The sequence below is a fragment of the Aspergillus heteromorphus genome (genome assembly GCF_003184545.1).
Source record: "Aspergillus heteromorphus CBS 117.55 chromosome Unknown BO70scaffold_12, whole genome shotgun sequence".
Lineage (NCBI taxonomy): Eukaryota > Fungi > Ascomycota > Eurotiomycetes > Eurotiales > Aspergillaceae > Aspergillus > Aspergillus heteromorphus.
This window is the reverse complement of record NW_020290417.1, coordinates 188,766-203,208: the sequence shown is the minus strand read 5'-3', so window position 1 is coordinate 203,208 and position 14,443 is coordinate 188,766. Positions and strand designations below refer to the sequence as shown.

Here is a 14,443-nt window from a genome sequence, read left to right as displayed (position 1 = left end):
GATACTGTTATTCTCACCCCAACCCCGAATCCTATTTTCAAACCCGCGAGCCTTGGTCTCTGTGAAATTTGAACTTTCTTATGACCCTCGGTGTATTCTTCATTCTCGCTCGGTGATAAGACATTCATTCATCTGGCAACTTTCCTGCAACAATACCAATCCAACCAATAACCCCTTTTCTGCCCAATCAAATCCCCATAATCCCACAACGACGCCCTCACCGATATCCTGATCTTCGCGCTGATACCCGGCAGTGGAAAAGTAATGATAATTCCGTCGGGCAATGTCAATTGTGTGCGTATCAATGCCATCAGGGGCATCATTGGCACCAGGAGCCATATGACTGGAGGCAGTGTCACTGAAAGCGCGTGTAGTGGTGGCCTCTGTCTGTTTATTGGTGCAGAAGAACTGCCAAGCTAAAGTTAGGATGGCTATCTGGAGGCTGTGGAAGGGAAACGGATGAGGATGAGCATACCGAAATATCGAAAAGACCACGGGATGTTGCAAATAGCTGGATTTTGTCAATGGTGTCATCGGGTTGGAAAGGTACCTGAGACGACAGGTGACGAGGATTCACAAATCCTATGTCGAGGGTGTGGCCCGACTGATAGGTAAGTTGCATTCCTGATATGGTATACTGGTATGCGGGGTGTCGAAAGCATGTAATTGATGCGAGGTTGTCGGTGTCATTCAGTTTCCAAAACGCCTTTTCCGGTACGATCCACGGGTACACCTCGAGATAGTTTGTGTTGTGCCAGAGGATTAAATCACGAGCGGTTGACTTTGGAGTTGAGATGATGCGAACAAAGTCCCACGCGTCGTTGAATGCCCAAACGACTTGAGACTAGTGGCGCAATGTCAAATGCCAAGCTCTTGGGGGACTGAGGGTTCAAACGGAGTAGAGGGGTAGCTTACTAGTATTTCTATACTGTTTTCCCGGAACCGTAGGACAGTATATTCGTCTGCGGATAGGGTGTTCACAGTCGGGTACATTTCGCATCTTAGGTTCGTTGAAATTTCCATGCGAACGAGTCGACCGAGGGGGTATCTTTCGTTATGGCAGATTCTACTTTTAGATGACCAAAAAGCAATGCCCGTGATTGCTTCACCGTCTGCCAGATCGAAACCACCGTCCTCCGAAATCCACTGTCCCACAATTGCAGACTGCCAAGTATCACTGTACTCCAGCCATAAACCAGAAATCTCGTTAGAGAGACGCGGACGATCTTCACCTCCTCTCGAAAAGCGTATCCGTTTGACTTTGTGAAGAGTCGCAGATGTATATCCCGTACAGCCCTTGGATGCCTCACCGGCCAGCTGCGATCCCAGTGACGATGCCAACTCTGCGGAGGGTCGAGAGGTATTAATGGTTGAAAGCTCTGCAGCTGACGTAGGACGGAGGCCTGTGGCTTCACACTGCAAGCCAAGGGTCTGAAAAGACCCAGAGCTAGCCTTAGTGGAATTAGTTGCTAGATTATATGAAAGTGGTGAACACAATACGTTACTCACCTCCAATACCGAGGTAAAGCCGACAATACCCTGACCTTCGGGCGCCTGCAGAGTCTGCTTTGTATACTTAATTCCTTTATGGCCTGGAAGGCGTAGTCTTGGGGATATATCTGCAACATAAGGACCAGCAAGCTCGTTGGCCATGAATACAACCTTTCTCCCGTGGTTTGTTTGCAGCTGGGGTAGCAATATCAGTCCCTTGATCCACTGCGGCGGGTGCTCCGTATGACGTACCTGGAGTGAAACGATCCCATGCACAGTGGAGGCTTGTTCGAATGTTGCACTGGTTATTCTTTCTCCGCCCGGGCCGTCCACCAAGAAGGAAATCTCTATGAGTCCCTGTCCACCAAACTTCAATGGCTGCTGGTCGTCATAGTAAAACTGCAGGCCTATAATAGGAGCTGATTGTATCAGCATGTGTGCTACTACCCGCGTCAGGTGTGGGAGCCTTTGACCGCACACCCCACCAAAGTCGACATTGAGGTATCGATTGAATTGCTGATATGAGAGGTTATATGGCTTAGGCACAAAGCGCGATGCGGCTCTCGGGTGGTTGGGTGTCCAAATTGGCTGAGGCATCCCCGGACGGTTTGCCATGGGCGAGGCATTGTCACTTATGCCAAACGTGACCATCTTAAACGCCTTTTTAGGTGTCAGTCAAGCGGCTCACTTATGCTATGGATAGTCCGATACATACATCGAACTCGGCAACCAAGCGAAGTTGGTTAGCCTCGTTTCCGAAGCATAGATTTCCAAAGGACACCTCCACCCCATCAGGCGAGGCGCTCCCCATCCATGTAGTTCTAGAAACGTGGAAGGCGTTTGACAAGACCATCCTCATGCCCATAATGCCCCCGGCACATACAGCCAAGTCAATCCCTATCATCCTTTGTTGAAAAAGCTCAATGACTTGTTCTTTGAAAGCCGATACATAACCCAGAGAGTGGGTATGCTGCTTTCCGGTAGTCCCGTCAATCAGCGTAAAACGAATGCCAGCAACAAATTGGCGAGAATTGAATTCCACTGTTGAGATACCGACAGTCAACAGATCAGCCTCCTGGAAAGGCAAAGTAATTTGCCTCCCATACATACTCCTAGTCCCGAAATGCAGGAGATCATGGCTATTCGTTGAGAGTGCAGCTGAGACGAACTGGCTGGATAGCCATTCTACACCATAAAAGCCAGGTTCGGAATCCGAGTAATCAATCTGGGGGCAGGAAACACCGGCGGGAGTAGAGGCTTTCAAATACCGTTCAATCAGAGCAGCATTGACACTGACTATATCCCATATCCTACGTCTGCTTTTGAGCTTCTCGGAACCCTGCGGGTCATGCAAGCTTTTCCTGATTGCAAAATAGGCCTCACGCCAATTTTGATATCCATCAGTCCTAGTTGGCAAGGCAAACCCCATCTCAAATTCCAGGCTGAATCTGGTTTTCCAGAAATGCTGCGGAAGGGATCCCGGATGAGTCACAGACGCAAGTGATCTAGATGATGTCCGCAGAGCTTTGATGGAGGAAGACGGGAGGTATGCAAGAACGATAAGCACAACCTCAATTGGCAGGCAAGATAGTATGTCGGAGGCTGGGAAGGCTCCCCTCCTACCCGATACATGGACCAACGCGGAGGGTTTGCCGGTGTTAGGGACCGTGCGTAACAGATCATCCAGACAGTTATACTGTGAAGGTTCAGCCAGGAGATGGGTATAACCTTGACGAATAATCGCTTGGATCGGGTCCCCTACGGGCTTTTGAAACAGGATCGCGCCTCCGAAGTCATGGCCTGGTCGGAGGAAGCGTCTGTTCCATGTGGAGCAATACAAGACATCATGCAGGACGGTGGCAGATCTGATGGCATCCGACATCCCTGCCGGAATTCGCTGTAGCAGAACCTCCCAGCATAGTCCGTGAATTGTAAAAGTCCAGGACTCGGTCTCGGGGTCATAAAAGGGAGCGTAGGTTTGAACAGACGCATTCTCGTCCAGAAAGGAACTTCCAGTTCCGGGAGGGGCCGTGATGTTGCCCAGGGCGTCGACGTAACCAAGACCACTAAGTGCGGCCGTAGGAAGGGATCCCATGCGCTGGACTGGATGATATGGAAGTCACCAATCAGGCGAGAGAAATTCGAAAAAGTGGGTAGCCCGTGGAGGTGCCGGGGATGGGGATGATCAACCAACCTGCACGGAGGATTTGGTACCATTCCAAACTCTCTGGTGGCGCTCCTGCCAGGCCCGCCTGGGAAGGGCTAATGAACACGCCGCAAATGGCGCAAAAGTGATGCATGGCCCTCCTAAGTTACCGCTGGACAGGGATGGATGGAAGAATGCAAGGATAGCCCGGGGCTCGGATACTCCGTGCTGGGGCTGGCAAAGATCAAAGCATTCCCCGGGGAGGGAGAACAGTAACGGCGAATAATATGAAAGGAACGACGGTACTCCGTACTGCTCTGCTGTGTTGACATCAAAGACGGGGAGCGATTGTTTGGGGAGCGACGACGGGGCCGCATCATGTGACCCGGCGGCTGGTCGGGCTTGGCTTGCCCTATCATTAGCAGGTCTTGCTGGATCCCCAGAGAGATAGGGGCGAAAGGGACATTCTTTCTATTTCGTATACCCCACCCCGCATTTTATAGCTTTTTTTCCTTTCTTTTTTCTTGCTGTCTCATCCTCGATCTCTGGATTGTGACTGGCATACATCGTCCAGTATGAAGAAAAATACTGGGACTTGATCATTTGGCCCTTCACCCATGACAGCTTAGCTTGTCTGAACCATAATGGCACTTGACCTTTTCCCTTCTCTCCCTGGGGCATAACCATTTCCAATAGGCTAGAAGGGTGATATATGAACATTTCCCAGTAATTTCCCGTGCTGATAATACGCGTCACTTCTCTTGCACTTTTCCCCATCTCCCAGCCTTTTCGTCCATAGCCCCAGAGCCACTCGCTAACACATCAAATGGTCTATCGCGGACCAGCCGCTTTCTTAACGCCTGGACCCCGCCTTTCACTTACTAAACTCAATAATATAACTGTCTCACTGCCATCAACTGCACTGCACGCAGCGAGACATTCACATTGCGCTTCTAGGGCTCCGGGTCGTTATCTCGGTCGCTGACACGAATAAATGATACCTGCAACTTCTCCTTTTTGCGGACGAGCACCTTCTCATTTCCCTCGAACTTGACACTGTAGAAGGCGCTTTTCAGGGTGGTTTATCCTTCCATCCACTCGATTGAAATGGCTGGTTTTGCATTAACTGGGTGGTTTCTTTCTCACCGTAGTCGGGTGTCCTTGACGCTCGGATAATCTGAGCCCGTAGAGAGCACAATGTCTGTTGATGTCGCTTTTTTGTGCATGATACATCAAATACATATCCTCAGACATACGCAGCATGACTTTCGAAATTTCAGCAACGTCGACTTTACCTCCAGTGGAATGCTTGGCTTCCCCACATACCATCTCCACACCCAACTAACTCTATGGGGAAAGAACACGCGGGCGTCGACCCATATATCCCGATCGGAATGAAGGAGTAGAGTGTCAATTGTATCTATACAGCGCAAAAAGCAGAACCCTACCATCTTACAACAATAGCAGGCTCATGATCAGATCAACCCAACTGCTCCAGGCCTGCTCCCGAAACAAGCATCTTATCCTATCACCGCGTTAGTGCCCTCATCTCGGATTTGTTTCATCGATAGCACACTTACCAAAACCCACGCGGGCAGAAAAGTCGAAAGAAACCACGCCATCGAAGACATCTTCCCCCTCCAGATAACCCCATTAGCTCCCCCCACCAAGTCATCTGCCACACGCCCCGCGTAGACAGACGCAGGGGTAACGTCCTTGATAACAGCCCCGGTGGCCATATCGCTGACCCCCTTGGTCGCGCCTTCATATATCGATCCCGACAGATCAATCTCCGGCGACCGAGTGAAGATATTCGTCCCGATGAGGCCACTCATAACAGTGACGACTCTGACCCCGAACGGGGCTAATTCCAGCCGCACGGCCTCGCCATATGCCCTAACGGCGGCTTTGGAGGAGGCATAGAACCCTACACCACGATTAACATTTCCCCCACCAATCAATCGATTTCACAATCGCGAAGGAAGGCAACCATACCACACCACGGAAACGAGAGAACACCTCCCATCGAGGAGATATTCGCGACCGTCCCCTTCGCGGAAATCAACAACGGTGCAAACGAATGCGTCATCGCCACCACCCCCCAGAAATTGACGTCATAGAGCTCCTTCGCTTTATCGAGATCTGTCTCCAACGCGGGAAATACCAGCGGCACTCCGGAGTTGTTGACGAGGTAGTTGAGTGTCCCGCCCGTCTGGGCCTTCACGGCTTCTACGGCCGCAGAGATGTCCGAGGACGATGTTACGTCCAGCTCCAGGAAGGTCATGTTGGGGTATTTCTCCAGGTGGGACATCTTCTCGCGTGAACGCGCTGTGGCGAACACGTGGACCCCGCGCTCGTGCAAGGCTTCGGCGAGGGCGGAGCCGATCCCGCCGGCGCTGCAGCCGGTGATTAGGGCTGTTGGGAGGGAGATCCTTTCTTGTGTGGTCATGGTGGTCGATATAGACATATAAACTGGATTGTGGGTGGGTTTGTGGTGATCCGCGTAGTTGGGATGTGTGCCAGGGGGAGTCAAAATGCAGGGGATCGCTGCCGGGGTCCCAGTTGCGGCGGGTTCAGAAAATGTTATGCCCATCGCTGCCGCTGCCGCATTGATCCGGTTCCGCCCGACGTCATCCCGCGTCGGCGGTGCGGACCAATCGGCGTGCGGGATGGCATGCGGGATGCGTGGGATACCTTCATCCTTCGCGATGAGGTTGTTTTTCTCGAGACCTGGTGTATTTCATCACTTGACAGGGAAATTTGACATGCAGATCTTCCTAGTTTTGACCGGGCGCACAATTATATATCTCGGACGGCAAGGTCCATACTTGGACACATAAGCTAGCCATTCAGTCAACAAACAGACACAGGCCAGTGGCTACATGAGATATGTACACGAGGGAGGAATAGTTCTCGCTACCCAGTCAGGAGAACCTGCTTAGGATATATAGAGCTCTTTCAGAAGGAATCATTGATCCTGAGTCCATTCACCATACTACTAGTCACTCGGAGGACTGTAGGGTATTGAAATATTTGGGGGCTCTTACCCTAACATGCACGTAACTATACACTTGGCCAAGCCGGGAATATCTTGGGGCCAAAACATTGCCAGTTGTAATCCTTCCATCAGACACAACACAACATTGAAAATGTGCAAGTCCTTCCCCGCAAGTCACCAATTGTTACTTTTGCGCATGATGATCTGTTGATCACTCCAACGACTGCGAACCCAGTTGGCCTGTTCGTCTGATAGCACGTCTCCAAGCAGTCTAATGCACCTCCCGGCCCGGCCCTAACCAACCCTGGCAGGTTGTCGGCGGATCTCCACCGTAGTGGATGGCGTGCTGATCCTTTCATTTTGTTCATTTTGGCAATAGATAGACACTCTTGAACAGTCCCCCCGCCTTGAAGGAACCAATGTTAACCCACGCGGGAATCATCTCCGCGGGCCCTATCCATCCAGAGCGGGAATAGCTAGCGCGGTGCCAAAGCTTTCATAGCGAAGGGAAATTTGCTTATTCAAACTGGAATCCTTCGTGTCGGTCGTGCTTACTGTCTTAATTTCCGTCGTCATGCCCCGATTGCTATTGGTTAGGATACATTCCGGGCGTCCGTAAGCCCGGAGAAAATACGCCGTGATCTATTTATCTGGCGGGCCTCCGGCGTTTTCAGGGGGGTGAGATCGTGGCCCCTCCGTCCTCCCCGTCGGATGGATGTCCACGCGATCCTTTGTACTCTACCCTCCAGTGTGCGATAAAAAGGATCATCCCACCACGCGTTGGTCGTTGTAAGGATGCGTCTCCAACGCCTCTTGTCGGTGGCTGTCTTTGGGCGTCTTGCTGTCGCAACAGCAACATGTTATTTCCCGGAGGGCAACGTCGCGACGGATTACATGCCGTGTTCGGACAGCGGGGATTCCTTCTGCTGCAATGAGGACTCCATTTGTCTGAGCAATGGTCTGTGTATATCGATGCACCAGCCATACGTTCTTGGACGGGGGGCTTGTACCACCAAGAGCTGGAACGATACATCGGTCTGTGACGATGTGTGTCATGGAAGTAGGTTACCATCTTCATGGACTTTTTTATTCCCACAATCTGACTCCAAAAACAGTAACAACGGCCTGGGGCACCGCATGCTCCCTAATTCTATACAGCGACGTCGACGGGGAGCAGCTGTACTGTCCCAACTCAATCATCTCAAACGGAACCAGCTCCATCGGCTGCGCTGATGGCGTCTCGCCAATCAAGGTCGCCACAGGCAGTCCTATATTTGGTGTCGCTTTCCTGGCAGATGCCACTGTCCTCACAAATAGCAGTGACACTTCAACAACAACGACGACGAGTACGAACGTCACGACTAGCAGTAGCAACACCACTACGTGCGCTGTCAGCACCACCACGACCGACGATGCCAACGTGGCAAGGAAAAGCAACGACGTCAGTCATTCGACCCTCGTGGCTGTTGGCGCGGGAGTCGGAGTCCCTCTTGGCATCATTGCCCTCGCGTCGTTGGCATTTGCCTATTACGAACGACAAAAGCGAGTACGGCTTCAACAGGCCCCGCCTGCGATGTATCAAGTGTCGCAGGGCGGATATGATGTTGCATCGACCACCGCCTCCGGGGTGAAGACGTTCCCCGGTCGTCGGACGCATGAGTTGGATGGTGTCCATCGGCATGAACTACCTAATACGACCCATTGAGCTTATGATGCCCAGTGGGAATTTATTTTTTCTTGTATATACAGTTTCGTCTACCGCGTGTGGTGCGTGCTCCAGGTGATAACAAAATTCTTTGGATACGAAATGCAGAATCCTCAAAATAGCCCGATATGTGGTGATTCCACGGGGCGAAAGGCTGAAGATCCGGCTCCAATAAATCGTTTCTAGTGATTTCGGATATCACGATCAATTGTTCAATTACCACCCAGGGACTGTATCATGTGGGTAGTATCCCATTTCGAGAACCGTCGAACATGGTTAGAAAGACGTGTTACGTCTTCCGCTTGAGGGCTTTGGATCAATTTCATAGACTTCAAAGACATAACAGCATCCTCTTGATGGGTAATGGTCCACATTTGGAGCGGGAGTTTGCTTTCCCAATTACATCCGTACTTGTCCTGGGCATGACCCAGCGTCTCCTTTCCACTCAGAGACGGTATCACACACATCTGCAATGATTGTCAGGATATGATCCGGGAAAATAGGGAAGCACCAGGCCACCACCGACGACGATGTTCATGCTTATTTAGTTGTTGCCAGTCATCGAACCGGGCCACTTGATATAACCAAGCCCACCGCTGTGATTGCCCATCTCATCCACATCGAGCATGTCGAGACAATGACTGTTTCCAAGACAAAGGACTTCGTTGCCATGTTCTCGCTGCTTTCATAGCACTACACCTACCTCCTCCTGTTATTGTTCGATGTTCATAATATCTTTGTAAATCTGGGCGATATTCTGTCGGCACTCCGGCTCACACTCAGCGCAGAGGACTCTGGATTCCCTGTTAAGAACCGGATATTATAACGGCTGAACAACGGGTTCTCACTTCTGCGGTACTGGATTCAAATAGAGAAGATCACTGCGGCATTTACTCGCAGCCTATTCACTCTCATCGGCGTGAACTTCCCCTCCGAGGACCCCGAGTGGCCCGCGAGCTCCACGACCGGCACACGGTTTCAGATTCTCGACTCTCAGCCTTTTCGGCTGACTGGGCCATTGTTCTGCACAACACCACTCCGGCAAACCCCAGGCGGCGCTTTCAACATCTGCTACCGAGTGAGGTATGAAGATGGAGTCCATGTAATTGTCCGGTTTGCTGCCCTTGGGCGGGCGATCCCCCGCAGAGAGAAACTCGAGAACGAAGTCGCCACGATGAGGTACCTAAGACAAAACACGTCGATCCCGGTCCCCGAGGTCTTCGGATCTGGGATCTGGGATCTGGGATCTGCTGGGCAGGACCGTATATCGTGATGGATTTTGTTCAAGGAGATCCACTGTCGCGCGCAGATCATCGAAGATCCTTCGGGAAAAGGACGACCGGTTCTCAACCGTTTGTCAATAGCCTGTTTTTAACTGTTCTGCTGAAAGCTAGATCACTGCAATTTCGGGTTTGCTAGATATACTCAACATATTCTCAACACTTCTTCGTAGACGTTTCAAAGTGACAGTAAATTTTCGATCGTCAGAAAATAAACCGCTCCTCAAGAAATGCTATTTGATTCATCCACGTCACTAGCAAAGTAAGTGGGAATGCCACTAGTAAGCCTGATGAATAGAAATCATGAACGCTCTGTATCTATTGCATACTTCACCAGTATGGGCAATGGGACATCCTTGACCATACATACTGGTAATGGCATATTCACACAAGCCATATGTATCGCCCGGACCAAATTTTTAAAGACCCTCTCCACCCCTCCCAATCTCTCCATCTCCATCTTCCTCTCCGCTACATTCTTAGTATTATACCTTCCGAGACCCCTTAACCCACGAGACACATACTATGCTGCATTGCCATCTCATAGTCATTCTATTAATTCCTTCTGCTATCAGATGACCTCATGAAGACAATAGGCATTCTTAACTGCTACGATTGTGTATAACGTGCACATAAAACGTTCGAAACCGGCTGACGCTAAACGGCTGCCTCTCATCCAGTACCAAAGGCTTTCCAGTTAGATGTTTGGGCCGATTGAGAGTCCGATGCGTCATAAGGTCTCGCCAGCCAGGTGTCAAACCAAATACCAATTGCATATATGGCAGCAGGAAGAGAACTCAATCTGCCTATAAAAGATTTATCCATATTGGCAACTAACGCTAACTACAGGGACATTTCTATGAGAACATCGATCATCTGTTCAGAGGCAATACTCGACAACAATACACGATCCTACTCAGTTAAAAACGAGAATGTCAAATATGAAATCGACTATTGAGAGGTATTATATGGTCTTGGTTCCAAGTAATTCCAAGCACTCTTTATTACCACCAAACTCCGCTAGATCCTCCAACAAATCAGCTACGCCTTCTGGCTTGCAATATCGGATCAGTTCGACCAACCCATCGTCACGCTGCCGGAATACAACTACGTGGTCATGGATTACGCCTTCCATGATAAATGGAAAGACACCCTACACCATCCTTATCAGCCTGTATATTGTGGCGCTACCGTGCCATTTGGGGTGCTTTCGAGCTGCGTACCCACTGTGTGTTCGCCGGAAATGAAAGTCTGACTACCGTCGCTTATATCTTCTTTACTATTTATACCGAAACCCGGAATAGACCTTTTCAGTGCTTTCACATATCTGTGGTAATGGATACCGGTCCCTCCCAAGCAGACTTTGGAGAGGGTCTGCGGAGGGAAGGGGACATCAGCTGGTATGCTGGGGGTCTGTCAATACTTTAGGGATACTCCAGCGCTACAGTGTAAAGTATCAATCGATCTTGACAGATACAACCCCTGCAGCCTCTAGAGAGTTTACTTTTGAATGAATATTCCGCACTCAAATATATGTTAACCTCTGGAATAGAGAGAAATATCATAGTATCCGGTGTATTACTTAGAGGATAAGTTAACCAGGGTAAAACCCCCACACATAAATAAAGTGCAATAAATGGCATACTAGGCGATGTGTATTCCTCTGGTCTATATCACACGCTTTAGTCCTAGAGCACTCACAATTCATTTTTCTCCTGCAGTGCTTCGAAAATCGAGGTGACAGTGCAACATGTAAATGTTGAAACAATTGCCTAGTTGGGAAATCCAGGCAGCTTCATTTCGGATGGCCCGATCGGGTTAGCGCCAATTCAGAGTGATCGCCATCATGGCCTAGTCTTCTCTCATGGTTCATTCGTAAATAAAAAAAGGAGGGATTCCATTAGTCTCTGAATGCTTGACACGTCTGGAGTTATCGCGGGGTGAGAGTGTCACAGTTGTCTTGCAAGTCATGGACTCCTACGGTTCACATCCTCTCTGACGGCTAAGAGAATCATCTAGTTGTAATTAAGGCGATGTCGGATTCTAGCTTCCTCATGGATGTGAGTTGGTGCACCCCTGGTTAAAAAAATACGGTAGTTGTTCAAGGTCTTCATTCTGGCGAGTTGGGAGACAATACTAAGAGGACGCGTCGGAAACTCTTATTCGCGTCTGCGATCAGACAACTGGTTCGATTCCAAGTTTAGCTCCTGCTCGCTAGGCGCGACGTAGAGAGCCTTCAAATTGGAAGAAGAACCGAGGAGGTCGAACATCAACCCGTCCGTGCTCTTTGGCCAGGAGTCAAGGAAGAGAATCTTTCAATTAGAGCGACTACATGGTGCGGGAAACTATCTTCCAGAAGGCAGCGTTGTTTGCGGCCTGTCTATTATACCTACGGAGGTTGCCCCTCTGGACTGGGAGTGCAATAAGGACGTAAGCTCCTGTAGTATAGCACGGGCTTCCTTGTCACCCAACCAGCATGTTAGCTCAGGGGAAGAGCGCCGGGCTCATAACCCGGAGGTCCCTGGATCGAAACCAGGACATGCTATTCGCATTATTCTTTTTTTTTTAATTCTTCTTTCTCTCTTCGTCGGCTAAACTGCACTTCTTGGTTTCCTCATATGTGCCTGATAGAATTCTTCTTCTTCTTTTTGTTTTGGTTTTGTTTTTCATTTATCAAAGCTTTACTCATAACAAACATCCGAAGTCGACCACATCTCCATGATTTTCAACGTCGTTGAACGCCTCCTTCATATTGTCAAACCGCTCGTCCTCTAGAGACTCGCAGGGTCAAAATCTACATCTACTTAGTATCTACTACAACCGCGAACTCGCCACGTCCCCGTGTGCAACGGATCCATCGCCCTTCGCCCGTCGGGCATCCTCCGCCTCGTAAGCCTTTCTCCATACCTCTTCCACCTAAACGAAATCAACCAATACTCCCATACCAGTGGCAAGGAACACTCACATTGTAATGATACAGCCACTGGTGATCATCATTCCACTTGTCCGCGACAATCAGAGAGACCGCCTCGTCGAAACTCGCGGTCTCTTTCACGGCCACGTCTGATTTGCCGTATCCGTCTAGGATGGTATACTAACGCTTGTTAGCGTTATCTGCAATAATCCGAGGGAGATCCAAGGACATACCATATCCGCATAATGCGGAGCGCGGACTCTATCGAAGAGCTCCAATCCCTCCCCGATGGGTAATCCGCGATCGTGAGCCCATTTGACCGCGCGGGTGAGGACATATACGTCTTCGAGGGCGAAGCCGGCGCCGGCGCCTAGAGAGTCAGTTTTCCATCGAAGGTCAATAATTTATGGATGGCTCTCACCGAATGCCCCAGATAAAGCTAGTCCTGGTCAGCTGGATGAATACATTCGGGAAAAAAAAAAAGATGGAAACATACGATGCGACGCATCCCCAATCAACGCAATAGAACCATGCGAAACAACCCTCGACAGCCGCGGTCCCGCAAACAGTGCGAACTTCTTCACTTCCTTGATCTTGCCGAGTACGCTTTGCAGCATAGGCGAGAAATCCTATTCCCAGTTAGCAAAAAAAAAAAAGAAAAAAAAAAAAAAAAAAAAAAAAAAAGACCCCCCAACAAAAGTGAAATCAATACCTTATACCGCCACCTAAACTCCTCCACACTCGCATCCTGCCCCCAGCTGACAGGCGCGGTATCCGGCGTCTGGGGCACACGCGCTGCAATCTCATACACGTTGTTGTTCAAATTGCAGGTATAGAACCGATCATTGGGGCCGTGCCAGAAGGTCACGGAGTCGGGGAACCCGGGGATACTGAGGATGTCGTCTGCGTCTGCGAGCGCGCGGTAGGCTGTTGTGCCGATGTATTTGAGTTGGTGGTCGGGGTAGATGAATTGGCGGACGACCTGGGGTCTTGTCAGGGTTACAATTCACTGTGGTATATGTTCTGATGGGAAGACTGACTGAGCGGACGCCGTCCGCTCCAACTAGGAGGTCGACTTCGTCGGTGAGTCCGTCTTCGAACCTCAGAAAGAAAGCCCCAGAGGGTAAGTCGGTTATTTCGACGAGTCGACTGGATAATCTCAATTTGGACTTATCCACGCCCTTGAGAAGCGCTTTCTGAAGCACAGAGCGCAATGCCCTCGCGCTGAGGTATCGCTCCGGCGTTCCTGGAATCCATCTCCATCAGCCTCTCCACTCAACCAACACACTTCCATGAATGAACGAATGAATGAATGAATAAAACTCAAACTCACCCTCCTGCCCCTTCGAAAGCACCAACTCCCCCGTCCGCCCATTCCTGCAACACAACCAATTAACCAACCAATCAACCCAATCAACCCATTCCACCAAATCCAGACACCACCCACCGATGCTGCACCGCATGTCCATCCGCCGGCCGAAACAGATCCCTCTGGTCGATGTTCTCATACACCCCGAACACATCCAACATGCGCCACGTATTATGCTGGATGCTGATGCCCGCGCCGACTTCGCGTAGCTCTCGCGCTTGTTCGTACACGCGGACATCTACGAAGGGTAATTTGGCGAATTCGATGGCTGCGCCGAGGCCGGCGGGGCCGGCGCCGATGATGCCGACTCGGAGATTGGGGGGTGGGGTGGTGGTTTGCGTAGAGGGCATTTCGGGTGTTGGAATAGGGTTATTAGGGTTGGCGGTTGAACTGGAGAGTAGGGAGGGGGGGTTGCGGTCCGCGAGGCATGGGGGGTGGATGTAGTTCTTATGTATCGGCCCTCATCTGTTCCTCGTCGTCGGATGGATTTAATTCCGCGTTTATGGACGCGGTGATAGGTCTGATAAGATGAGGGGAAAT

At 50.4% G+C, this 14,443-nt stretch overlaps 4 protein-coding genes and 1 non-coding gene across 5 annotated transcripts; 2 read left to right on the top strand and 3 right to left on the bottom strand.

Annotated features, from left to right (window-relative positions):
* Positions 1-6: 6 nt before the first annotated feature.
* Positions 7-3,791, bottom strand: BO70DRAFT_314743 (uncharacterized protein; the record flags this gene model as incomplete). Its single annotated transcript, XM_025540285.1, has 7 exons — positions 7-408; positions 476-844; positions 916-1,452; positions 1,510-1,686; positions 1,744-2,028; positions 2,207-3,594; positions 3,686-3,791. The coding sequence occupies 7 exons, from the start codon at positions 3,789-3,791 to the stop codon at positions 100-102; spliced, it is 3,171 nt and encodes a 1,056-aa protein (XP_025399345.1). The 3' UTR covers positions 7-99.
* Positions 3,792-5,117: 1,326 nt separating this feature from the next.
* On the bottom strand, positions 5,118-6,086 carry BO70DRAFT_371080 (SDR family oxidoreductase; the record flags this gene model as incomplete). The annotated part of the gene is made up of 3 exons (XM_025544778.1): positions 5,118-5,162; positions 5,218-5,564; positions 5,633-6,086. 3 exons carry the CDS (start codon positions 6,084-6,086, stop codon positions 5,118-5,120), a joined length of 846 nt encoding a protein of 281 aa, XP_025399344.1.
* Positions 6,087-7,347: 1,261 nt separating this feature from the next.
* BO70DRAFT_429164 (uncharacterized protein) lies at positions 7,348-9,613 on the top strand (the record flags this gene model as incomplete). The annotated part of the gene is made up of 3 exons (XM_025548045.1): positions 7,348-7,695; positions 7,751-8,302; positions 9,213-9,613. Exons 1-3 carry the CDS (start codon positions 7,431-7,433, stop codon positions 9,611-9,613), a joined length of 1,218 nt encoding a protein of 405 aa, XP_025399343.1. The 5' UTR covers positions 7,348-7,430.
* A 2,480-nt stretch (positions 9,614-12,093) lies between these two features.
* Positions 12,094-12,165, top strand: BO70DRAFT_t170. Its single transcript has one exon. It is a non-coding gene; the product is annotated as a tRNA-Met (tRNA).
* A 269-nt stretch (positions 12,166-12,434) lies between these two features.
* Positions 12,435-14,253, bottom strand: BO70DRAFT_387221 (FAD/NAD(P)-binding domain-containing protein; the record flags this gene model as incomplete). Its single annotated transcript, XM_025545896.1, has 9 exons — positions 12,435-12,536; positions 12,586-12,714; positions 12,768-12,904; positions 12,956-12,973; positions 13,031-13,163; positions 13,247-13,516; positions 13,575-13,780; positions 13,868-13,911; positions 13,982-14,253. 9 exons carry the CDS (start codon positions 14,251-14,253, stop codon positions 12,435-12,437), a joined length of 1,311 nt encoding a protein of 436 aa, XP_025399342.1.
* Positions 14,254-14,443: the final 190 nt, after the last annotated feature.